General features: G+C 44.3%; 3 protein-coding genes across 3 annotated transcripts in view; all 3 read left to right on the top strand.

Moving 5' to 3' along the window:
- Positions 1–24,865, top strand: part of LOC144738423 (uncharacterized) — a 176,377-nt gene that overhangs the window by 92,588 nt on the left and 58,924 nt on the right. The gene's annotated exons all lie outside the window — the stretch shown is intronic.
- Positions 1–24,865, top strand: part of LOC144738388 (uncharacterized) — an 85,045-nt gene that overhangs the window by 57,953 nt on the left and 2,227 nt on the right. The gene's annotated exons all lie outside the window — the stretch shown is intronic.
- LOC144738424 (uncharacterized) lies at positions 20,485–24,815 on the top strand. Its single transcript, XM_078621455.1, has 2 exons — positions 20,485–20,719; positions 23,778–24,815. Exon 2 carries the CDS (start codon positions 23,788–23,790, stop codon positions 24,238–24,240), a length of 453 nt encoding a protein of 150 aa, XP_078477581.1. The 5' UTR covers positions 20,485–20,719; positions 23,778–23,787; the 3' UTR covers positions 24,241–24,815.

The raw sequence follows: 24,865 nt of genomic DNA, 5'->3' as shown, positions 1-24,865 counted from the left end.
TACAGACCATGGTGGTGTGCACCGATTCTGACTACGTACAATACAGCTTCCTAAACCACCTACCCATATGGAGGAGAAATGGCATGAAGAACCATAGGAATAGACCGATCCACCATCGGAAACTGTTCGAGGCCATAGACACTATGATCCAGCAGAACGACATGAAGATATTTTGGAGGAAAGTAAAAGGGCACTCCAAGATACCAGGACAGGAGAAGGCGGGGAACGACAGAGCAGACGCCCTAGCAAAACTAGGAAGCCTGGAAGGCACCCCATGGAAGCTAGAAGACCAACCCAAACCTAACAGACTAGAAGAGGCGACGAACTCGGACTCTGTCGTTATAGGGTTGGTCACAAGAAGCGGAAAGAACTCAGCAGAAACCGGGACCAGAGCTCACTTGAGCAATACACAACCTCCAGAAGACCTGATCAGGATGCAACAAGAGGACGAAACAATAAAGACACTAGCCGACCATATCCAGGATCCGACAGGAAAACCAATCACGACAGACAACCTGGACAACAACAAGGAACTCGAGACCATGCATAACCAAGTCAGAAGATTTTCAATGCGGAAAGGGCTACTGGTATACACAAACGATAAAGACGGAAACACCAGATGGGTAGTTCCTTCGCAATATCGGTACACAATGCTCCAACACGCCCACGATGAACCATGTAGCGGACATCGGTGCGAGATGAACACAGGACAGATGTTGCGACAGGTGGCCTACTGGCCCTGAATGGGTGAAGACGTACACAAGCATGTGTCCAACTGCCTCGTGTGTTGCAAATACCAGCCAACGAACTCACAACACCGAGCACCCCTACAGAAAAGGGGAACAGACTTCCCTTGGTCTAACCTACAAATTGACTGGATAGGACCTGTCAACAGATCAACCAAAGGAAACAAATACATGCTGACTGTAACCTGTGCCTTTTCCAAGTGGGTGGAGTGCTTACCAGCCCCCAACAACACCGCGGAGACGACAGCTACCCTACTGGTCAACCAGATATTCAGTAGATGGGGCCTACCGTCAACCATCCATTCCGACAAAGGAAGCCACTTCACTGCCGATGTAATTGCAGAAGTGTGGAAGACATTGGGAGTAAAAAGACAACTACATGTCGCATACCACCCACAATCCTCAGGACAGGTGGAAAGAGCCAACAGGACCATTGTGAGCCTCCTAAAAAAATACGTGTCCACTACCGGACGCGACTGGGACACAAAACTACCCCTAGTATTGATGGCCATTAGAGCCACCCCCAACCGGGCAACAGGCAGGACACCCTTCGAGATCATGACCGGAAGACAGATGACCCTTCCAGTACACCTGCTATACGTTCCAGCGGAGGACGAGGCCACGACGGCAATGACACCGACGGAATACATAACCGGATTGAACAGCCACCTACAGAACACGTTCGCGATGGTCAGAGACAAATTGCAAGCCGAGGCTCAAGGGAGCAAAGCATACTACGACCAAAAAGCTAGCCATGCAGAATATCAGCTAGGAGATCAGGTGTTGTACCTCAATTACGAGAAAAGAAAACAAAAATGCAGGAAATTCCTCCCTTCCTGGACAGGACCATATGAGATTGTTGACAAAATATCCCCAGTCGTGTACCAATTAAAAATTACAAAGACAGGGAGGGAGCAGCAATACAAGTGGGTACACATCAACCAAATCAAGTTGTACCCTGTGCAGATGGAACCAGGGAAGTAAATGTAACGGTACAAAAAAAAAGGGGAAGAAACTAAGGAGTGGGGATATCACATTAAAACAACGTATAAATGTTTTCCAGGAAATGGCAGCCCTCCTACTCACGCTCCTGCTAACGTGCATCACCAAGCTAGAAGGCAGCCAAGACCTACTCAAGCCAGGACCAGAATCCGGGGTGATGCTGAGAGATTCTTCCGGTTTCCTAGTAACTGAAACGAAAACAGTAACCCAACAAGTCTATGTTACATTAGACCCTGCCATGGCAGTAGAGAGACATTTCGGGAAGTTACCATCCTCGGCCACCGCAGAAACCCGAGTTTGGTACCATGGCTTCCTAAAATACAGCGAACTGAATATCAGAACGATCCTGGAGCAATTACAGAGAACCATGATACTTCCCCCCGCCACGTTCAACACCACACGGACCAAGAGATCGATCGGCCTGGGAGTGGCCTTCGGATTCCTGTCCGGCTTTAGCTCCTTAATCACATTAGGAGTATCTATATCCAACGCCGTGACAATTGGACACCTCACGCAAGGCATCGAAAACCTACAACTCGATATGCTGCAAATCTGCCGACAAATCTGTCACCAAGAAAAAAACTTAATCGAAATGGGTTCCACCCTTAGAGACACCATAGTTCTGGTCAACCTACATTCAGCCATGTTGAACTTAACCATCCAAGAACTGGGGCGTACACTCCGAGACCTATATGACGACGAAAATCTTCGACAACCAATCCAATGGGTAATCCAAGACTTGTTGCGTAGCATCAGCGGAAGCATCCGTGATCTAATCCAAGGTCAAATTCCCTCGTATCTGGTAACTCCAACGCTGATACAAAACGTGCTACAAACAGCCTCCCTAGAAAGAATCAGTCCAACACAAGTACAAATTGCATTTAACATGGGTACAGCCACACCTATATATGTGAACCCCCAAACCAGACAACTGGCGTTCCTGTTAAACTTGCCACTAGTCAAACCCGAACAGGTATACCGATTACGAACAGTATTAAACGTGGGTACATGGAGAAATGACATTTACTCCAAAATGGAGACACCCTCCGTAATAGCCTACCAAGAAGAAAGCCCCCTTAAATACCTAGTACCCGACCTAACCATGTGCCAAATAATGAAAGACGTCCATTGGCTCTGTCCAGGCAAACCCTTCCTAATCAATACAGCTGAAATAATGTGCGGCCTGGCGACCCAAAGCCTCAGAGAGACCTGCAAGTTCAAACTAAGTAAACCTAAAGAAAGAACCGAAACAGTGGCCATGATAGCTGATGCCCAGTGGCTAGTCAGCACGCCTCTGGATACAGCAACCATTTCCACCGATCGACATTCCGTTACCATGAAAGTTCCGATACCAAGCCCTGTCGTGCTAGTCACGGTACCGAAAGGAACATTCGTACACATAGGGGATAAAGTACTATATAATCTGGACAAAGGCCTACATCAAGCAGATGTAGAAACAGTAAACATATTCAGGAGCCACAAGTTTGAAATAAGCAACGCCCTGTCGAACCTATTAAACAGTAAAGAATTCCACACCGTGAGACTAGCCATCAGCGATTCAGAAATTAACGTAACTGACCTCACCTGGGCAACCGATGAACCCGGACACCAGCGGAATCAACAGATGGGACTGGGAATCACCGGAGCAACTGGAATGATCATTCTAGCCATGGCTATCCTAACCCTAGCATACCACGTATCCAAGATGAATGCCAAGCTTAAAAGACTAGTCGCAGGCACAAAGCACATACCGTTCGAGCCCAGGAACAAAGGAGGAATCAAGGCCTAAAAAAACGAGGAAAAGGGGGGGCATGTCAACTGACAGAAGCCACAGTAACCGCAAACCCATACGAAACATAACCAGTAGAATGTACCTTTTTCTTTTTTTCTTTACTCTTCTTTGCTTATTTCAAATGTAACCAGGTTAAGATTGTAATACATGCACGCGCATCGTAAGAAATAACCGCCGAGAGTAAGGGCGGCTGATTGGATTCATGACAAAAAAGGGGCATTACTTTGTTTGAAAATTCGCCAGTGGCCAAATCGACCCCTGATAATTTTCAAAAGGGCGGACTGTTGTGTATATGCCCCCTTTTTATTTTTTTTAAAATATTATTTGTTTTTAGAATTATTCTGCCAACATATTAAATATCGTTTTTTTTAGACACGGGGCAACGTGAGAACGGACACGCCCCCACACTTCCACAGATGCGCGCATACCTCATTTCAAAGGAAAGAGGGCATGAAAGAGAGCAATCAAGGTCATAAAAACTCCCCGAATTCACACAAGAGGAACAAGGGAGGGGGGAATTGCAGACGGGGGGGGGGGGGGTCAGGAGGACATCCTTTTGTTAAAAAAACCCTTTTATAAATACAAAACCAGGCCACGAAATATATAATAATATTCTTAACAAAGGAAACAACATTGACGAACCATGTTAGATAAACAATTACCAACTTAGCCATGAAGAGTAAGCAAACAGTATCTATCCTTACTCCAATTGATAACCAGACTACAGGCACCAGAATCGCGACCCATCATTGTTAATTAAATACTGACATGATTTACCTTTAAAGAATTTCTACACGGCCGGGCCGAAGCATCGAAGAATAATTATGACATATATTTTCGCCTCTGGGATACATTAAGTGCTTTTTATTACCGCAAAATGAAGTGTGTCATGCTTGGTTTCAAACTCGGCCAGTCGCCGATTGTGATCGATACCAAAACGAACTAATGAGATGCCTGGTGGAAAGGTAGAGGTTACAATTGTTAGGAGGGTTTTTAGTCATTCAGTTCATTAAAAGCCTCATGTCGCCAATGCATAAGTGGTATTCATTCATATTAGTTAATGCATAGTCTCGCAAATGCATAAGCGTTTTGAGTTATTCAATTTAGTTAAATGCATAGTCTCGCAAATGCATAAGTGTTTATTCATTCATTTTAGTCAAATGCATAGTCTCGCAAATGCATAAGAGTTTTGAGTTATTCAATTTAGTTAAATGCATAGTCTCGCAAATGCTTAAGTGTTTATTCATTCATTTTAGTCAAATGCATAGTCTCGCAAATGCATAAGTGTTTATTCATTCATTTTAGTCAAATGCATAATCTCGTAATTGCATAAGAATTTTAGTTATTCATATTAGTCGAATGCATAATATCGCAAATGCATAAGAGTTTGGTTATTCAATTTAGTTAAATGCATAGTCTCGCAAATGAAAAAGTATTTTTAGTTATCCATGTTCGTTAATTGCATAATCTTGCTCAGGAATTATTGACGCATGTTTGACCTGCATGATAGAATGTCACGTGCTTGTTAGAATAAAATTGTTATCACAGAAGCGTATCGAGTGTTCATTCCAAGTCCATGCATAACTATCTTATTCTTGATAACTGTATCCTGTGATGAGATATGAAAATGGAGACCTAAAATATCATAACACACTAGGATAATCGGTAAACGTTAAATCGATGATAATCGTGTTATCCTGATTGATTACTCTGGATAAACGAAGCTGAGCCTAATTATCATAACTGCACACATTAACATAATCGCAAGCATCCGCATAAATTACTACGATTATCTCCGTGATTATCATAATTTATGCATACAATTACTCACACCATCATAATTTATGCATATTAATACACATTAACATAATTAATGCGATTTGCGCATTTTTCGGAAAATTATTAATTTTTATTATTTTCATCAAAATTTCATAACCCGACACATACAACAAGAGTATTGCTGAGAGTTTTATTATACATTTATCCTGATGTTTTGAGTTGCTTGCAAAGTCAAGGATTGCGATAAGTTGTATTGTACTAAGCTTTCACAGTTGTTCAAGAGGTGTGCAAATAGAATTTACAAGTTTTGAGCGTGAGTTCCAGCTCCCACGAGCAGCTGCGATCGGCAGGCTCCGGGGAACCTGCCCCCGTGACTGGCACATCGTCAACGAGCTGCACCAGCAGAAGCCACGAGTCTACGAAATCAACGCAGAGTTGACTTACTGCAAGCAGCAAGCTCTGGGGTGGGACTCTGCAATCAACCAAGAATGAAGAGGCTTGCCGTATAGTAATGGGTCACCCGAGTACGAGCTCGATGCTGACAGAAGAAGTATCGCTCAAAGTTATTCTACACTGAGTGCCAGCTCCCACAAGCAGCTGCAGCCTGTTGTATCTATGCCCTGTTTTCCGTTATTAATATTAAGAATACATAAGAAAAAATATATATATATTTTTTTATATCTATATATACTTTTTTAATTAAATAATGAAAACAACCCACTACAAGCACACCAGGAATCTGTGAAACGGCCATTAAACTGGTAAGAAGTCGGTCACAAAGAGGTCATAGACATCCAGATGGACAAAAAGATGTATGTACTAACCTCCCAAGACATCTGGAGAGGTACAGATAAGGTGCAGAGTAAATAACGGTTGCCACTCGCGTTTTCTTAACGTTTTCCTAACCAAAAAGTAGAAACTTAACAAAGAGAATTAACCAACAAACCATAGGTTTTTTTTATTAGTAATTATCTTATATTACTCGTATTCACCGCATACATATTATTTAGAATTATATGTTTCCTATCTACACGACCTTCCGAAAAACTAAAGAGTACGAATTCCAGAAAGCTTAAGTGGAAACATAGTTACATTTAACCTCAGGACATTAAAATATAACTCAGAATAAACACCAATCTCTGGAGAACTAAACTTGGCGAAGCCCCAAAATAATAATGTGACGAGGACCATTACGAATATTCATTAAACATAGACGAATGATAACCACGATACTAAGACCGAAGGAACTCATAAAATATAATTCAAGAATAAATTATTATTTGTTTCTTTCGGTTAAGTCACGTCTAAAGATAAAATAATAAATTAAATTAAATAATAGAATACGACGTTTCGATTGCAACACAAGCAATCATCATCAGGTATAATGAAATAGCGACATAAAATCTAACCAGAAAACTATAGACAGACATATTAGCAGACAGATATCACCAAGATACATAGCGAGAGCAACACAGGTAACAGAGAGGGGTGATCGTCTCTGTGTGGTGGCCTTAAATAGACAGAGGGGGGGGCGGAGGCAGAGAGAGGGAGGAGGGTTAGAGAAAAAATTAGCATATCAATGAGTGGTCAACAGACGTGGTGCTGCGAATGCGATGGCACGGCAAGCAAGCCTGAAAATCAGGAGAAGGACACACTAAAATTAAATAACCTAGTAAAATATCGAAATGTAATGTAATACAACACAGAGGGTCGGTCAACACACAATTAACGCATAGCCTGGTTGATTACGTATTTCAAAGATTGCTAAGTTAGAATTTAAGTGTGAACAATCTAAAGAGAGGACACAGGCAGAGAAAACAAGTCGCCAGAGAGAGAGAAAAAAGATAAGCTTAAAACTTCCCCGTAGAAGTGGTTCAATCTTAATTTTAGAACTTTCGTGACTGCAGGAATTATTATTTGTTTCTTTCGGTTAAGTCACGTCTAAAGATAAAATAATAAATTAAATTAAATAATAGAATACGACGTTTCGATTGCAACACAAGCAATCATCATCAGGTATAATGAAATAGCGACATAAAATCTAACCAGAAAACTATAGACAGACATATTAGCAGACAGATATCACCAAGATACATAGCGAGAGCAACACAGGTAACACTTCTACGGGGAAGTTTTAAGCTTATCTTTTTTCTATCTCTGGCGACTTGTTTTCTCTGCCTGTGTCCTCTCTTTAGATTGTTCACACTTAAATTCTAACTTAGCAATCTTTGAAATACGTAATCAACCAGGCTATGCGTTAATTGTGTGTTGACCGACCCTCTGTGTTGTATTACATTACATTTCGATATTTTACTAGGTTATTTAATTTTAGTGTGTCCTTCTCCTGATTTTCAGGCTTGCTTGCCGTGCCATCGCATTCGCAGCACCACGTCTGTTGACCACTCATTGATATGCTAATTTTTTCTCTAACCCTCCTCCCTCTCTCTGCCTCCGCCCCCCCCTCTGTCTATTTAAGGCCACCACACAGAGACGATCACCCCTCTCTGTTACCTGTGTTGCTCTCGCTATGTATCTTGGTGATATCTGTCTGCTAATATGTCTGTCTATAGTTTTCTGGTTAGATTTTATGTCGCTATTTCATTATACCTGATGATGATTGCTTGTGTTGCAATCGAAACGTCGTATTATTTAATTTAATTTATTATTTTATCTTTAGACGTGACTTAACCGAAAGAAACAAATAATAATTCCTGCAGTCACGAAAGTTCTAAAATTAAGATTCAAGAATAAATGTAACACACAGGACCACATAAATGTATCGCATACATCTCCTCGACCACCTTTGTCTTCCAGCGGTGTCTGACCTCAGAATGACCCACGCAGGGCAAGCAAGGAGGGAGCAAAAAGGTCACAGGGGGGAATCGGTGCCTGACATTCCAAAGACATCTGTTTTGTTGTTTGTTTTCTCTCGCAAGAGACGCGGAGAGAGGAGAGGGGAGTCACGTTTTGAGTTAGGCACAGCACACAACACAGTCAGTCCGAGTCGAGCTCAGCGTTGCGACGGGGCACGCAAGGGAGCTGTGGCAGTCGTGCCTCGAGAAGAGATGGGACGACGAGACATCGTTAAAGTGGCAGCCTGAGAGCAGTCTGGGTCGAGTCGTGCTCAGTCTCGCAACTCGGCTTGCGACGCAGCGTTGCGACAGGGCTCGCAAGAGAGCTGGGGCAAATCGTGCCTCGAGGAGAGATGGAACGAGGAGGGGTCGTTCGAGTCGCAGAAGTCTGAGTTCAACCTGGGTCGGGGCTGGGTTTCAGCCGTGCTCCGGCTGGCGGAGCGTCGTGAGGAAACGAAACACCGATGCCGATAGCAGGTGTCGCTTCTCGCAGAACGAAGTTAAGTGCGAGTGAAGCTGGCAGCTGCACGAACAAGGGAAGCACGGAGCAGAGAGAGTGACGAGTGACGACAAGCAATCAACCTGTAAAAGGGCGGAGATCGCCAAGCGTCGACCAAGCGAGCAAAGCAGAGAGCACGAAGCAGTGGAGAAAGCCTGGTCAAACGGCTGTGAGGGAGAGGACCGCGCCATCGAATGCGCCGTGTGCCTGAGGGCACACCGACCAACGACCAGTGTGAACACACAAGACGTCCAGAGCGACGGCGAGCATCGTGCCGACTCAACAATCAATCGAGCAGTGGAGAAGCCGGGGGCTGCCACCAAGAGAGCGCGAGCGCCATCGAGCGCCACCGAGCGACAACGAGCGACACCGAGCAACACCCAGCGCCACCGAGCGACACGAGCGACCGAGCATCTTCAAGGACAGCATCGTGCCAACTCGTCATCCAGCAGTGGAGGGAGAGAGAGCGCACAAGCAGAGACACGCAGGGGCTCGCGGCGGCCACGCCCAACCCAGAGAAAACTTCTGGCCGCTGTTTGTATCCTCCTACACCACACAAGCTAACGACACAACTAGCGGCTCTAAGAATTAATTAATATTACAAGGGGACAACGCACACACAGCACGCACACGAATAAGACTTTAAAAAAAATTATCTTTGCGTTTCAAAAAGGGTTGCCATTTCGAGGTGGTGCGTTCAATATCAACTGATCGTGCAAAGCAGTGCTGCCGTCGAGTTACATGAATAAGAAATGTTTTAGTCATTCATTTTCGTTAACTGCATAATCACGCCAATGAAGAAGTATTTTTAGTCATTCATATTAGGTAATTGCATAATCTCGTACATGCATAAGTTTTTGTCATTCATTTTCGTTACTGCATAATCTTGTCCATGAATTTATTGACATATACTTGTTTTCGGATAAGAGAGTGTCATATGTTTGTTTAGAATTAAAATTGCTTAACACCAACTGTTTGAGTGCTTCTTTCCAAGTCCATGCAAAACTATCTTATTCATAAGAGCTGTTACCTGCGATGAGATATGAAAATGGAGACCTAAATAACATAAACACACTAAGATAATCGGTAAACGTTTAATCGATGATAATCGTGTTATCCTGATTGATATAACACTGGATAAACGAAGCTAAGCTTAATTATTACAACTGCACACATTAACATAATCGCAAGCATCTGCATAAATTACTACGATTATCATAATTTATGCGTATAATTACACGCATTATAATAATTTATGCATGTGAATACACACATTAACATAATTAATGCGATTTGCACATTTTTCGGAAAATTATTAATTTTTATTATTTTTATCAAAATTTCATAACCCAACACATGCAACATAATGGGTGGCATCGTCCGGGATCTCTCGCAGACAGTGTTTTGCATGGATGAAGGAATGAATCACATACGTGTTAACTAGAATATCGTGATCGAACATTGCATGGTGATTGTAAACGGGCGTAAAACAAAAAAAACGCCCTCTAAGGTCAAAACCCAGAATAGCAGGTTGAAAAAAAAAGACAGACGAATTAAGATAATATCGTATCAAACCGATTGCATCCTGTGATAAATGGTGTTAGAGGTACGCACTCTGAATCGGAAAACAACAGAACAGCTCGAGTCAAACTGACTACACTCTGTGAGATAATTGTTTTATATGCACTCTGAAAGAAAGGTCAAAGTAACTCCTGCCACATGAGATGCTAGGATTAAGAATAATTTTTGAATGGATTACGGTGTACTGGGAACTCGTATTAAAACGTACCGATCGATCTGTTACAAAGCAGTACAGTCAGAGAGACATATGGGAAGGGAGCTGTATCGATAACACGAACACACCTCGGGGGAAACTAATTGAGTGGATAAAATGTAACGAAGGCGAACACGATGCAAAAACTGCAGAGAAGGCAGGACAGGACTCATTCCTTTTCACACAGGCATACAGACAGGGATTGTGGAATGAGGAAAAATTCGGAAAGGAAACAGGAGAGAAATCGTCTCTAATAAACGAGGAAAAATGTCCTCACACCATCGTAAGGGAGGAGAAATCAGTGTTCGCGACACCAGCGAAACTCACAGACGTTGATCCACAGAATAAATATGGAAGTAACAGTAAATCACACTCTTGGGTACGTGGACAGAGTCCAGGGACTGATCGCACAAAAATTATGGATATCGAACAAAAAATCCTTGACAAAGGGAAACCCTCACAATTCGAGAGAAGGGATGGAGAGATACATATGCAAACAAAAACATGTGAGACTGACAACTTCACAGATAGAGGGAGGCAAAATGTTGAAGTAAAGTCGACAGGACATGCTCCACTGAGAGCAGAGGCAAAAACTGAAGGGAAATGGCAACACGAGCGACACAGCACTGGGCGCGCACACAAAAAATGCACGCCGCTGAAACACGAGCGACACAGCACAGACCAAAGTGACAGATTGCCTGATGATAACTTGTTTTATGATGACGCTGACGGCGATCAACTTTCGGAATACTTATTCAACAGTAAAACCCTTAAATTGATGGACAAGGCTCTAGTCAGAATTCCCGATTTTGACCCACACAATAAATCCATGAATATACACACCCATATCGCAACAGTAGAAGAGGAGGCAATGATTAGAGGGCTGAGGAGACGGGATGAAAAAGCGAGTTTGTTGAAACGGAGCTTACATAAAGAATCTATCCCATGGGTAAAGTCACTACCACACAAGGTTAGAAATGATTTTAAACAACTGAGCCTGGCAGTGATTCGGAAGTTTGGAGAATATTCGACACTCACTGAGGGGTTTTATGCTGTAAAATCGATGACCCAGGGCATGGACCAAGATCCACGTGACTACCTCGTACAATTTAAAAGAGCGTATTACGCAGGCGATGTGAATCAATACCACGAAGGAGATAAAATGTTCAAAATTATGTTTTTTTAATCCTTGAGCCCAGAGATTACAGAAAGGGTGAGAATGGTTTTGAATCCAGAAACCGCATCCTTACGCCGCATAGAGAGCAAGGCGTACATGGCATGGTTATACAGAGCTAAGAATCGTAATTCGGATCCAGAACACAGGGAGAGGGATAAGGAACCCAGCCTCTCAGAGAGGAATAAAAATCACCGAGCAGTCCCACAATGCCTAGAGGAGCAAACACACACGCACCTGTGGCAAAATAAACCAGAGAGAGGTTGGCACGAGAATGAGAGCGGCACAAAGCCAAACATTCAGGAGAATCGCAGGAGGGGGAGGTTCAGAACAGAACCATACCAACACCCCATGCCACGACACACACGAGGCCAAAGTTGCACATTAAGATGGCGAGATAACCATCCAGCGGGAAGGTACACAGACTGTGGAGGTATGGATGCGAACATTCAGGAGAATCACAGAATGTGGAGGCTAAGGGCAGAATCATATCAACACCCCATGCCCCGACATACGCAAGGTCAAAATTACCCACAAAGATGGCGAAGTAACAATCCAGGAAAAATTTGGCACCCAAATGGGAAAAACACTGGGCCAAAAATGTACGAGAATCGTAGGAGGGAGAGGTTCAGAACAGAACCATATCAACACCCCATGCCACGACACACGCAAGGTCAAAATTACCCACAAAAATGGCAAAGTAACAATCCAGGAAAAATTTGGCACCCAAATGGGAGTAACACTGGGCCAAAAATGTACGAGAATCGCAGGATGGGAGGTCAAACACAATCAGTCCAATTACGACCAATTCCTCCACCGGCTATACCAGGAGGGAATAGAAGAATAACACAGAATGCGGTCCAAATACATGATGAACCACCCACAGTGAGTGCGAGCGAGCGGCCAACACGCGCCCCACCCGCCGAGGTTTTGTTAAACCCTGAGCTTAATGGGAAATACAAGCAGGCTGCAAGTGACAGGGCGGGCAAAAACGCGGACAGTGTTCCCGTAAATGACGCACAAATCGAATGCAAGGACAGGGCTGAATGGAAGTGTGATCGGACAGTAGATAACAGACAGCAGAGACAAAAACAGACAGCAGGGACACGCCCTGAGGAGTGCAGGCGTGAGCCTTTGAATGAAAAATATCCAAGGGAAACCAAAATTTATGCGGATCGGAGTGCTGAAATGGAGACGAATGTTCATGACATATCGGGAATGGTGTTGAAATCTAACACAATCGTAAAAACAAAGAGGGCAACATTACGAGACACAGAATTAAATCGACACACTGACTCGGCAAATGTGCATGTAATCGCAGAGAGAGCGAATGCCACGAACCAAGTGTCAAAGTGGGTTGTGTGCGCGAATTCTGATTATGTACAGCACAATTTTTCACCCCACACTCCCACGACGCGAGAGAGTGAGAGAGGAAACTACAAAAACGAACCCGAAAACCGTGATCGAATTATCAAAGTGATAAGTGGTAAACCAGCCAACATGAGGAAGGTAACGCATAAATGCGTTCGAAACCGCTACCTAGCGTTTCCCAGGATTTAACAAAAACAAAAATGAATATTCGTCGGAGTTATGATGTATGAGAACCATGTAACTGGTGATATCGATGTTTAACGTGTTGTTATTTTCTTTGCTTAATTCGTCGGAGTTATGATGTATGAGAATCAATGTAACTTGTGGTGTTGATGTTAAACTTTTGTTTTATTTCTTTGCTTATTTCAAATGTAACCATGTTAAGATTGTGATACATGCGCGCACGTTGTGAGAAATAACTGCCGAGAGTGAGGGCGGCTGATGGATTTATAACAAAAAAAACCAGGGCATTTACTTTGTTTGAAAATTCGCCAGTGGCCGAATCAACCCCTGATAATTTTCAAAAGGGCGGACTGTTGTATCTATGCCCTGTTTTCCGTTATTAATATTAAGAATAATTAAGAAAAAATATATATTTTTTTTTATATCTATATATACTTTTTTAATTAAATAATGAAAACAACCCACTACAAACACACCAGGAATCTGTGAAACGGCCATTAAACTGGTAAGAAGTCGGTCACAAAGAGGTCATAGACATCCAGATGGACAAAAAGATGTATGTATTAACCTCCCAAGACATCTGGAGAACTTAACAAAGAGAATTAACCAACAAACCATAGGTTTTTTTTTATTAGTAATTATCTTATATTACTCGTATTCACCGCATACATATTATTTAGAATTATATGTTTCCTATCTACACGACCTTCCGAAAAACTAAAGAGTACGAATTCCAGAAAGCTTAAGTGAAAACATAGTTACATTTAACCTCAGGACATTAAAATATAACTCAGAATAAACACCAATCTCTGGAGAACTAAACTTGGCGAAGCCCCAAAATAATAATGTGACGAGGACCATTACGAATATTCATTAAACATAGACGAATGATAACCACGATACTAAGACCGAAGGAACTCATAAAATATAATTCAAGAATAAATGTAACACACAGGACCACATAAATGTATCGCATACATCTCCTCGACCACCTTTGTCTTCCAGCGGTGTCTGACCTCAGAATGACCCACGCAGGGCAAGCAAGGAGGGAGCAAAAAGGTCACAGGGGGGAATCGGTGCCTGACATTCCAAAGACATCTGTTTTGTTGTTTGTTTTCTCTCGCAAGAGACGCGGAGAGAGGAGAGGGGAGTCACGTTTTGAGTTAGGCACAGCACATAACACAGTCAGTCCGAGTCGAGCTCAGCGTTGCGACGGGGCACGCAAGGGAGCTGTGGCAGTCGTGCCTCGAGAAGAGATGGGACGACGAGAGATCGTTAAAGTGGCAGCCTGAGAGCAGTCTGGGTCGAGTCGTGCTCAGTCTCGCAACTCGGCTTGCGACGCAGCGTTGCGACAGGGCTCGCAAGAGAGCTGGGGCAAATCGTGCCTCGAGGAGAGATGGAACGAGGAGGGGTCGTTCGAGTCGCAGAAGTCTGAGTTCAACCTGGGTCGGGGCTGGGTTTCAGCCGTGCTCCGGCTGGCGAAGCGTCGTGAGGAAACGAAACACCGATGCCGATAGCAGGTGTCACTTCTCGCAGAACGAAGTTAAGTGCGAGTGAAGCTGGCAGCTGCACGAACAAGGGAAGCACGGAGCAGAGAGAGTGACGAGTGACGACAAGCAATCAACCTGTAAAAGGGCGGAGATCGCCAAGCGTCGACCAAGCGAGCAAAGCAGAGAGCGCGAAGCAGTGGAGAAAGCCTGGTCAAACGGCTGTGAGGGAGAGGACCGCGCCATCGAATGCGCCGTGTGCCTGAGGGCACACCGACCAACGACCAGTGTGAACACACAAGACGTCCAGAGCGACGGCGAGCATCGTGCCGACTCAACAATCAATCGAGCAGTGGAGAAGCCGGGGGCTGCCACCAAGAGAGCGCGAGCGCCATCGAGCGCCACCGAGCGACAACGAGCGACACCGAGCGACACCGAGCGACACCCAGCGCCACCGAGCGACACGAGCGACCGAGCATCTTCAAGGACAGCATCGTGCCAACTCGTCATCCAGCAGTGGAGGGAGAGAGAGCGCACAAGCAGAGACACGCAGGGGCTCGCGGCGGCCACGCCCAACCCAGAGAAAACTTCTGGCCGCTGTTTGTATCCTCCTACACCACACAAGCTAACGACACAACTCCCGGCTCTAAGAATTAATTAATATTACAAGGGGACAACGCACACACAGCACGCACACGAATAAGACTTTAAAAAAAAATTATCTTTGCGTTTCAAAAAGGGTTGCCATTTCGAGGTGGTGCGTTCAATATCAACTGATCGTGCAAAGCAGTTCTGCCGTCAAGTTACATGAATAAGAAATGTTTTAGTCATTCATTTTCGTTAACTGCATAATCACGCCAATGAAGAAGTATTTTTAGTCATTCATATTAGGTAATTGCATAATCTCGTACATGCATAAGTTTTTGTCATTCATTTTTGTTACTACATAATCTTGTCCATGAATTTATTGACGTATTCTTGTTTTCGGATAAGAGAGTGTCATATGTTTGTTTAGAATTAAAATTGCTTAACACCAACTGTTCGAGTGCTTCTTTCCAAGTCCATGCAAAACTATCTCATTCATAAGAGCTGTTACCTGCGATGAGATATGAAAATGGAGACCTAAATAACATAAACACACTAAGATAATCGGTAAACGTTTAATCGATGATAATCGTGTTATCCTGATTGATATAACACTGGATAAACGAAGCTAAGCTTGATTATCACAACTGCACACATTAACATAATCGCAAGCATCCGCATAAATTACTACGATTATCATAATTTATGCATATAATTACACGCATTATCATAATTTATGCATGTTAATACACACATTAACATAATTAATGCGATTTGCGCATTTTTCGGAAAATTATTAATTTGTATTATTTTTATCAAAATTTCATAACCCAACACATACAACAAGCCCGAGAGATAGAGTGACGAGCAACGACGAGCAATAAACCGGGAGAAAGGGTGGAAGCCCAAGCATCGACCAAGCCAGCATCGCAGAGAACCAGCTGCACGCGCAACCAGGCATCGCCAGAGAGCACGGAGCTGGAGAAAGAGCGCAGCAGCGCCACTGAGCAAGGGTGTCAGCTGCCAGCGGACGAGCGGCGAGCGCTGTCGAGCACCTTCAAAGACAAGCATCGTGCCAACTCAGCTCATTCAGCAGAGGAAAGAGCCTGACCCACACACACCGACCAGCACCAGCTGTGAACCAAGACAAGAGTGAGGAACGGCGACCAGCAGACGAGCTGCGGGCGCTATCTGACGACGGCATCATCGCGCGCCGCCGACGGCGAGCGTCGTGCCGACTCTTTATCCAGCAGTGGGCAGCAGCTCCAGCTGCCGCCGAGCGAGAGAGAGCGAGGAAGCTGTGTGTATGACCCTCCCCCACACATACTCACCACGTATCACCCAGCGTCTGCTTGACGCAAAGAATTGATCAATGAGACAAAACCACCAAACACACACATACCGCACATACCGGGACTAATAATGTAATGCGGGCGTAAACGGCCTCGCGGATATGACGTAACGGGGGGAGGGGTTAGGTCACGTGGGGGAGAAGGGAAAGCTCTTAAGGGCGGGAACCGGAAGAGACGGGGGGAGAGTGTAAGAATAAAGACGGGAGGAGGCCATGCAGGGCAGAGGGTGGAGAGTGGCGCGATCGTCACAGGACGGGACTCGGCACCGTTGGCCAGCGGTGTCCGGGCACGGGGGAACCAGAGCAGCGGTGGAGCTGCAGAGAGAGCAGCTGAGAGACTGCATAAAGGCGGAGAGGCGGAGAGGCTGAGAGGAGAGCCAGCAGCGGAGCTGCTTCGGGAAACGGAGAAGGCTCTGAGCGAGGGCCGTGTGGGGCAAAGTTGTAAGAATCCAATTAAAGGACAACGGAGACAGACACAGTGAAAGTCCTTTATTACAATAAGAAGAATGATGAGAGTGCGTCAACTATTAGCTGATAATGAAGAACATTGCTGCCCATTGAGTCACATGGATACGGTCGTTGAGAGGTATTTTAGTCGTTCTTTTGTTAATTTTAACTGTACCGATGAATTAATTGACGAAACTTAACGTTTAGAAACCTATGTTACGAATCCACACACTCACAGGGAGACTATTGTGTTGAAATCTTTCTTTTCATCACAGAATCTTGCCCGCGAATTTATTGAAGCCTTGGCCAATTGATAAGCATTTGCTGAAGCAGGCACACTGCCGCACACCATTGTTCCGAGACATTTAGTTAATTACATAATCTACCAATGAATTCATTGAGGTCTACTTTTGCCTTCGGGACATGTTTCTTTATTGCCGTTCGTATGAATATCGTCACATTTATTTTAAGGACTTTTTCCTATCGCCGTATATGCTCGCGTTACTCTGAGAAATGAACCGATTCCTCTGTTACCCAGTTTAACAACGTAATCATTGAGGGTTAAATGTACGGATCAATGAGGAGCACATCTCCAGGAGTACTGTGTTCACAATTCCAAGTGTAATAAAGGACTCTTTCTCAATGTCGATCTCCGTTGTCCTTTATTTGGGTTCGTAGAATCTCGTTCAGGCCCGCGTCTCTCCCGACGATCACTCCACAGCCACTCTGCTGCTCGTTCTGCAGCCTCACTGCTGCTCCGCCCTGCAGCCACACCGCTGCTCCGTCTGCAGCTTCACTGCTGCTCCGCTCTGCAGCTAGCCTTCCACCGCTCGCTAGCCCTCTGCGTCCTGACACCGATGGCTGACGGTGCCGACGTCTCCCACCGCGTGGCGACCGCACCACTCTCCCCGTATTGCCCAGCGTGGCCTCCTCCCGTTTAACTCCGTCTCAACTCCCCGTTCCCCTTCCGGTTCTCTCCCTAAATCCTCTCCCCCACGTGACCCTAACTCCTCCCTCTCCTCACGTGACCCAGACTCTGCCCCCCCTCAATCCTTGCTCGCATTACACAAGCATAAGAGTTCGCATATTAGAGTGTTATATTTTTGTTTATGAATTAAAGTTGCTGAACAAAGAAGGGTCTGAGTGGTTCCTTCCTAAGTTCATGCATAATGATCTTAATTATAAGAACTGTTCCCTTCGGCGAGATCTGAATTCTGAGACCTGATAGAATTACACTAAAACATAATCAGCGAGAATCTTTGTATTTTAACGATTAGTAATTTTTTCACGGGCGGGGGGGGGGGGGTTACATGATGATTCAAACGCAATATATTTATTGTGCACTTTATTTATATTTTTATTACATTGTAATATGAAATAACACCTGATACGTGTTGCCTATGTCCAGTCTACTCCATAAACTCGTTTTGGTTGCTGTCACTGCAGAAAACCCTGCTTCACAAAGATAGGATGTTGGAAATGGAAGCAGGCTTTTCAGTGCTTTTGTGACAATATTAGGATATCCCGCCTTGACTTCAATCCAGAACGTATCGAGATTTGAAGTTGTCTCAAACATACTTTTAAGGCCACCTTCATTTGCGATCTCAAGCAGTTGATCCTCTTCTAGCACAGATGTAGTACCGTTGAGGACGCGTGGACACCCGAGTAGAGGCACACGTATTTATTTCACAACAGTCACTGGGGACATACAGTACTGGAGGGGGTATCGGCCCCCTCACCCGGATAGCTGGGAACACACGGCTAGCTACCCCTAGCCTGCCTCCTAATCCTCCAAATACTGGGCTAGGGGAGGCTGTCTGGCCCGACACTGGTCAGTCGGGCTACGGTACCCGGAGTCCCAGAGTCCTGGCTCTGGTTCACGGGACCACGCCGCTGGCTCGGTCCTGCGCGGCCCTGACAAGGGCGGCGTCCCAGGGGAGTCCAGGGCTCTAGCTAGGCAGTTTTCGGTCTTCAAGAGTTTACCTAAACATTCTGCCCCGAGCCCTCTGACACATCCCCCTTTATACTCCACCCCCGCTGAGGGGTGGGGCCCCGGGCTGCCTGGTGCGGACGTCGTTGAGAGCACCCCCCCCGTGCACTCACGTAGCCCCGCCCACTGTGTTTGTTTCCCATAAGCTGCCATGCATAACGGCTCTCTCTCTAACACCCCTACACATACAGCTCCTCCGTAACACCCCTACACAGACAAAGTCGATTCACCTGGCTTGTTCACAAATGGGTCGCAGATCCATTCCTTCCCAGTTCGGGGGTCTTTTGTGGTTGGGAAGTAATGCTCAAACTCTTTTAAAAGCTGAGATAGGTTTTAATGCACCAGCTGGGAGAAAGGCCCTGGCTCAGTCTCTTTCAAAATCTCTGCTAGTGTTTGAAACATGTCAAAAGTTCCAATGTTCACTCGTCGCCCCCATAATTCCAGTTTGGCTTTGAATGCAGCCACTTTATCTGCCGAATTGAACAGAGTTGTCGATCTCCTCTGAAATTACAGATTGAGTACGTTGAGCAGGCTGAATATGTCACAAGTGAGCAAGTTTTGCGACCCATTCTGTGTCACTGAAATGTGTTGCCAGTGTTGACTGTTTTTCTAAAAGATATCTCAGGAGTGGTTCTCGCAACTCAAAAACTCTGGCCTTTAGAAAGCCATCTCACTTCTGTGTTTTAGAGATGATGTGTGGTGAGCGTGCTGCGCTCCGAACCCGGCGACCCGATTTTGATTCCCGCTCACGGCCACCACGATTATTTTTACTGGTCCTGGGCTTCCCCTAGGTCGACTCAGCCTCAAACGAGTAACTGATGTGGTGTGTGAACATCGCCACTGGGGAGACAAAGGCGGCCGGGCGTGGTGAATCCAAATCCCGGGCAAAGCCGGGTAGTCAAGCTAGTCTTCTATATATAAAAGGAAAATGTGTGAATGTGTTGTGTTCAAAATGTTTAGCGTACTTCCCGACATGCAACAAACTTGAAATTTGCCATGTGAGTACTTTGCAAAATGTACACCATGCAAAAATCATAAAAATACACTTTTGTATTTTGGGGGGGGGGGGGGGGGGTGGCGGAATGACCATGAAGTGTGTGGCATGAATCGATATCTGCTGAGCGTTTGTGGTATCGATCAAACGGAATAAGCCGATTCTAAATACATTTACAACCTTCGATTCCTTTGCGCGATCTAAAGAATCAAATCTTGACGGGCAAGCCGCAAGTTTATTTTCCACCGTGCGTTGGGTTTTATTTAAATTGATTAAAATTTTATTAAAATTTGTATTAATTTCATGAATAAGATGAAAATCAATTTGTTTTTTTCATTTGTATATGTTATGTTTTTAAGTTTTTTGAGAAGTTTTTCAATAAATGTTTCCCCCGGGCAACGCCGGATGCTTCCCGCTAGTACCTCATAAATGAAACTGAAACTATCAACTGGCGGTTAATTAACACAATTTATTCATAAATATCGCTATTTCATTGCGACAAGTTCAACATCCACGCCTCATCATTACACATGAGACCGTCTCATTAACATAATTTATTCAGTTACACCGCCGCTCGATGGGGGAGGAGATTGTGTTCAAGCCCGCCAGTGACGTCATGTCACCGCTTGTTGCCGCGTGACGTCACTTTATAGCGGGAAGCTGCTGCACCGCGCGTGCTCTCACAGATCCGAGGTGAGAAGTTAACATCGTGGTTGTTGTTGTCGTGATGGTTGTTGTTTACCCAGGTAGAGCCTCTCTCCGTCTCTCTCTCGTAGGGATATCAATTGAGTAGCAGCGAGTATGGAATTGATGTCCATGTTGGAACATTACAACGCGGGTCTAGCCACGCGGGGCCTTGCCTCCTGCCCTCGCCTGATTGCATTGGCTTTAATCCTCTGCTTAAGTTTAATTCATCTGGCTCACTACTTCATAGGACCTCCTTTGCCAGTAGCAACATATAAGAAGAGGTTTTTCCCCTTTTCTGGCAACTGAAACAGGTGTTAAGATATTAGTGGTTCTTTCGGTAAAGTCACGTAGAAGGGAAATAATAAAGTAATACAATTTCTTGCTGTGGATTTCACACCGGACGTTGATTGCTCGTGTTGCAGTCGAAACGTGAGAATTTTTATTTTATTGTTTTTCTTCTACACGACTTTAGGTGTGAAAAACAGCAAGAAAATTTTTCTAGATTTTGGAAAATTGTCTTACTGTGCTTTTCACAGCTGACGATGATTGCTCGTGTTGCAGTCGAAACGTGAGAATTTTTTGTATTTTATTGTTTTTCTTCTACGTGACTTTCGGTGTGAAAAACAGCAAGAATTTTTTGGAAATTTTTGGAAAATTTTCTTGCTGTGTTAATTCACACCTGATTGCTCGTGTTGCAGTCGAAACGTCGTGAGAATTTTTTAAGTTTTTTTATTGTTTTTCTTCTACATGACTTTAGGTGTGAAAAAACAGCAAGACATTTTTGGAAAATTCTTGAAAATTTTCTTGCTGTTTTTCACACCTGATTGCCTGCCTCTAGCGGTGATATCAATATAGAATATATGTAAGGATGCCCCCCAATAGACTTCCCCTGGATCTCTACCAGACACGTCCCACTGGGTCGAAGACCCCAGGGCTGGCCCAGGACACGCTGGCGGGACTATGTCGCTCGGCTGGCCTGGGAATGCTTGGGAATTCCCCAGGATGAGCTAGAGCAGGGGTCGGGAACCTTTTTGACTGGGAGAGCCATAAAAGCCAAATATTTCTAAATATATTTCATTGAGAGCCATATAGTATTTTTAACGTATAATAAATTAAATATGTCTTACTTGTAATGCGACTTCTGGTGCTGTATGGTTTTGCTGATGGCCTCTGGTTCATACGTGGTGAGGTTGAGCTTCATGCAGGCGTGACCCGTGAAATTTATCTTCAAAACTAATTTCTGTTTACTTTAAAATGACACAGTATTATTAAGCAATATCACAAGTATTTAAAAATCAGTTCCAAACTGATTTATTTTTATTTTTTCAACTCAAAATTGTCTGGGAGCCATATGCCGTCACTGGAAGAGCCATATATGGCTCGCGAGCCATAGGTTCCCGACCACTGAGCTAGAGTCTGTCGCCAGGGAAAGGGAGGCCTGGACTGCCCTTTTCAGCATGCTGCCACCGCGACCCTCACCAGGACAAGCATTTTAGAAACTAACGAATAAAGCTGTGATTCTTCTTGGCCACAGATATTACTATGTGGATGCAGAATATGAACTTATTTAAATTACCATCTCTGCTGGCTTATACCATGAAGGCTGTCCTGCCTATGATTCATCCTCTATCCAACCAGACTTATTTTGTATTAGAAGCTTACAGATCCTGAAGATGTCAATATAGAATATAATCTGGAGTCTCTTTCGCAGGCGAGGCTGCATTTGTTTGGTCATGAATCCCGCATTCCCAGACACTGCATGCTCAAGCATCTTTTGTTTGTCCAGATATTAGGGGCTGAACAGGCATGGCATTGGCCAGAGAAGAGATTGGAGGATGTAGAGGTGATCGGACCTGCCGATCACCTCTGCCGGCAGTGTCAAGATTGGCCTCTGTGGAGGAGGTCCGTGAGGTATGCTGCAGGGTAGTTAATAGATATTTTCTCTGCAACAACGATGAGGTCGGAAGAGCGACGCCCACATGAATAGGTGGAACGCTGGGTTCCTAAAACCCAGCAAGACAGTGTGGAGCACAGCTGGTTCATCTGTCAGTCATCCCTTGACACCTGGATCATTCCCATTACCTGCTGACAAGGAATCCACACTTACATGGCCTTAAATTGCACCTATCATGGCATTAGCACTGGGATAAGGTTACTTGCAATTCGTCATGAATGTTGGATTTTTGTTTATATATGTTAATGATGCATGTGAAATGTATGTGTATTTAAGAGTTTATCTTTGTGGGGAGCTGTGGTGCAGTTATTTCACTGCATTATGAACTCAACAATTAGTTTGATTATCACCGACAGCAAACATGATTGAAAAGTGAAAGCTGAACTGCTTGTGGGCCTCTGCTATGTTGATTGACATTAAATTAATTACATGGTGAAGGGAGGAAGCGTCAATACTGAGCCGATGAAGGCGGCCAGGCATGGTTCTGGACACACCACCACTTTTTACCATGCCAGTGTGTGACAGTGTCAAGTTTGTATTTGCAGTAAATTATATTAACTATTGAACATGGAGGTTAAATCAAAACAATCGTTTATTTTAGTTCCCCTCTGGAACTTTTTGGAAGAATGGAAACAGGAAATTAACAGCACATATGCTGCTGAAGTTAGATCTGTTCATCCAAGCATTCAAGCAAATCTGAGCCTGACTTCACACCTCTAAAGTCACGATTGAACATTTATTTATGCATTTCTGCATAATACAAATAGTATTATTCCCAACAGCCTTTGCTATGTTAGCTGAATTTTGCTTGTATAAATACTACTTTTGCAGCCAGGCTGCCGAAATTGTGTGCTTGGTGTTTTGGGTTAACATTTATTTTGAAGATACTAGTGCTTCCAGGCATATTTATAACCTTTTGCCCTCTCATTGTGTGCCTTAACAGCCGGTGTGATGAATTGGGGATAATCCTGAATATATGAATAAATATAGACGTGTAAGTCATGTGTGACTGTGTATATATTCATTCCTCTGTGCCTCGATACTGATAAAGATGGTGTGGACATTTTTTTCTGTCTGCAGCTGATGCTTCTTTTGATGCTTCCTCTGCAGAATTGGTCTGATGGAGCAAAGGCACTCAGCGCGGCTCGGTAGACAAAGACAACAATGGGACCAGTATGCAAACAGCATGGATTCTACTGGAAATTTTACACAGGACCAGAGATCTCCAATGGGAGAGAAACCCTTCAAGTGCACTGTGTGTGGGAAGGCATTTTCAGATTCATCTGCTCTTAAAAAACACCAGAGAACTCACACAGGAGAGAAACTCTTCAAGTGCACTGTATGTGGGAAGGCAATTTCAAGTTCATTTAATCTTAAAAAACACCAGAGAACACACACAGGAGAGAAACCCTTCAAGTGCACTGTGTGTGGGAAGGCATTTTCAGATTCATCTGCTATTAAAAAACACCAGAGAACTCACACAGGAGAGAAACCCTTCAAGTGCACTTTGTGTGGGAAGGCATTTTCAAGTTCATTTCATCTTAAAAGACACCAGAGAAGACACAGGAGATAAACCCTTCAAGTGCAGTGTGTGTGAGATGGCATTTTCAGTCATCTAATCTTAAAATCCACCAGAGAACACACACAGGAGAGAACCCCTTCAAGTGCAGTGTGTGTGAGAAGGCATTTTCAAGTTCAATTTATCTTAAAATACACCAGAGAACACACACAGGAGAGAAACCCTTCAAGTGCAGTGTGTGTTGTAAGGCATTTTCAAGTTCATTTTATTTTAAAATGCACCAGAGAACGCACACAGGAGAGAAACCCTTTACGTGCAGTGTGTGTGGGAAGGCATTTTCCAGTTCATCAAATCTTAAAATGCACCAGAGAACGCACACAGGAGAGAAACCCTTTAAGTGCACTGTGTGTGGGAAGGCATTTTCAAGTTCGTCTAATCTTAAAATACACCAGAGAATACACGCAGAGAAACCCTTCAAGTGCACTTTGTGCGGGAAGGCGTTTGCACAGTCAACACAGCTTAATACACACCAGAGAACACACTGGCATCAGAAGACCCCCGAGGAGTGTAGTCTGAAATCGACTTGTGAAAGTCAAAGTGCTGCAATGAGCCCATCCCTCCTGAAAAAAGAACCAGAAGTAAATTCCAGCTTGGACACTATGAAATGTATCAAGGTGAA

This window comes from Lampetra planeri, chromosome 82 (genome assembly GCF_965212315.1).
Source record: "Lampetra planeri chromosome 82, kcLamPlan1.2.h2, whole genome shotgun sequence".
Lineage (NCBI taxonomy): Eukaryota > Metazoa > Chordata > Hyperoartia > Petromyzontiformes > Petromyzontidae > Lampetra > Lampetra planeri.
The sequence above is the reverse complement of the archived record's forward strand: the minus strand, read 5'-3'. Positions and strand labels throughout refer to the sequence as shown.